Source organism: Tilletiopsis washingtonensis, assembly GCF_003144115.1.
Source record: "Tilletiopsis washingtonensis strain MCA 4186 unplaced genomic scaffold FA09scaffold_12, whole genome shotgun sequence".
Taxonomy (NCBI): Eukaryota; Fungi; Basidiomycota; class Exobasidiomycetes; order Entylomatales; genus Tilletiopsis; species Tilletiopsis washingtonensis.
The window spans coordinates 152,398-153,683 of record NW_020312009.1 but is presented as its reverse complement, the minus strand read 5'-3'; the positions used below and the strand labels follow the sequence as shown (position 1 = coordinate 153,683).

At 64.1% G+C, this 1,286-nt stretch overlaps 1 protein-coding gene across 1 annotated transcript in view; it reads left to right on the top strand.

Annotated features, from left to right (window-relative positions):
- FA09DRAFT_330249 (hypothetical protein) overlaps window positions 1-797 on the top strand; it is a 2,018-nt gene extending 1,221 nt beyond the window's left edge. The window contains exon 4 of the mRNA XM_025742529.1: window positions 505-797. Coding sequence (XP_025597843.1) covers window positions 505-667 — 163 coding nt within the window. The 3' untranslated portion in view covers window positions 668-797. The remainder of the gene's footprint in view (window positions 1-504) is intronic.
- Window positions 798-1,286: the final 489 nt, after the last annotated feature.

Genomic DNA, 1,286 nt, shown 5'->3' with positions numbered 1-1,286 from the left:
GGGGGGGACCGTCTGCTGCATTCGGGGCTTTGGGCCGTGTGCCCCCCGATTTTGCTTGGGGGCACGCTGTGGGGCTGGAGGAACCCAACGGGCCCACCCCCCTTGCGAAGGCCCTATTCCACCTTGCGGAGAGCACACTCTCGAGAGAGAAAGAGAGAGAGAGCGAGGAGATCCGCCACTGTTCTGTGCGCAGCCCAGCCGCGCAGCAAAGAAACGTGGCGCACCCAAATTGTGCGCGCGTGCGGCTCTCCCCGCGGTGCTCGCGCCCTCTGGGATCTCGGGTGCGAAAAGGGTGCCAAGCAGCCAACTACGATGGGGGCGCTTCTTTCACATGAGCGAGAGCCCAGCACGGGTGTGCCTCGCGCCCATGGATTGCGTGTCGCTCGCAGATCTCTGCGCGCAGCTCTTCCTTCTCCATCCTTTTCCCTCTTTTTTGCCCTCGTCTTTTTCCCTAACCATGCTGACTTTCGCCCTCTCTTCTCCTCTCCCTTGCACACACCCCAGGCTGCGTCTCGTCGACGTCAAGGCCGAGCACTTTGAGCGCCAGGTGCAGCGCGTCGAGCAGGAGCGCGACGCCTGGGAGGCGCGCCACGAGGAGGCCGAGCAGCGCTTCCAGGCCAGCAAGCGCGAGCTCGAGGAGGTCGTGGCGCAGATGGAGAGCCTCTAAAGCCGTCGCGCTCGCAGTCGCAGTCGCAGTCGCAGTCGCGGGCTGCTGAAGCTCTGCAAGGCTCTGTTCTCATCTGCCACTGTCATGCCAGCGAGGGCGAAGGGCTCGAGAAACTTGCGACGTGGGGGAGGGGATGAATACTTGATGCGTTGAACTCACCCCCCCCCCCCCCGATGCCTGTTTCGTGCCGCGTCTTGACCTGTGTAGAGCGCCCCGGCGAACGCGCAAGCCTGGCAGAGGCGGCGGTCCATGAAAGCCGCGTGCGCCGCGTGGGCGTCGTGGTTGCCAGAGGGAGGGCAAGCGTTGATCACGCTTTGCAATCTCGCCCCTTGGCTTCTCAAACCCTCATGTTGCTCGCCCTCAATGTCCCCTGCGCAGGGGGGAGGGGGTGGAGGGGTGGGTGGGGCATCCGAACAGTAAGCCTGCCGTCTCGTGGGCTGAGTGTGCTGGTGGCGCGACGCATGCTTGGCCTGCTTGCCTCCAGGACACAACGATCGCCACCACACGACGACGCGCGCGCGCGGGCGGGCAGAAAAAGGAGCAAGTGTGTTTGCAAAGCATGGGGGGTCGCTAGAGGATATACAGAGTGGGCATTGCTGAGACGTGGTGTGAAGCATCA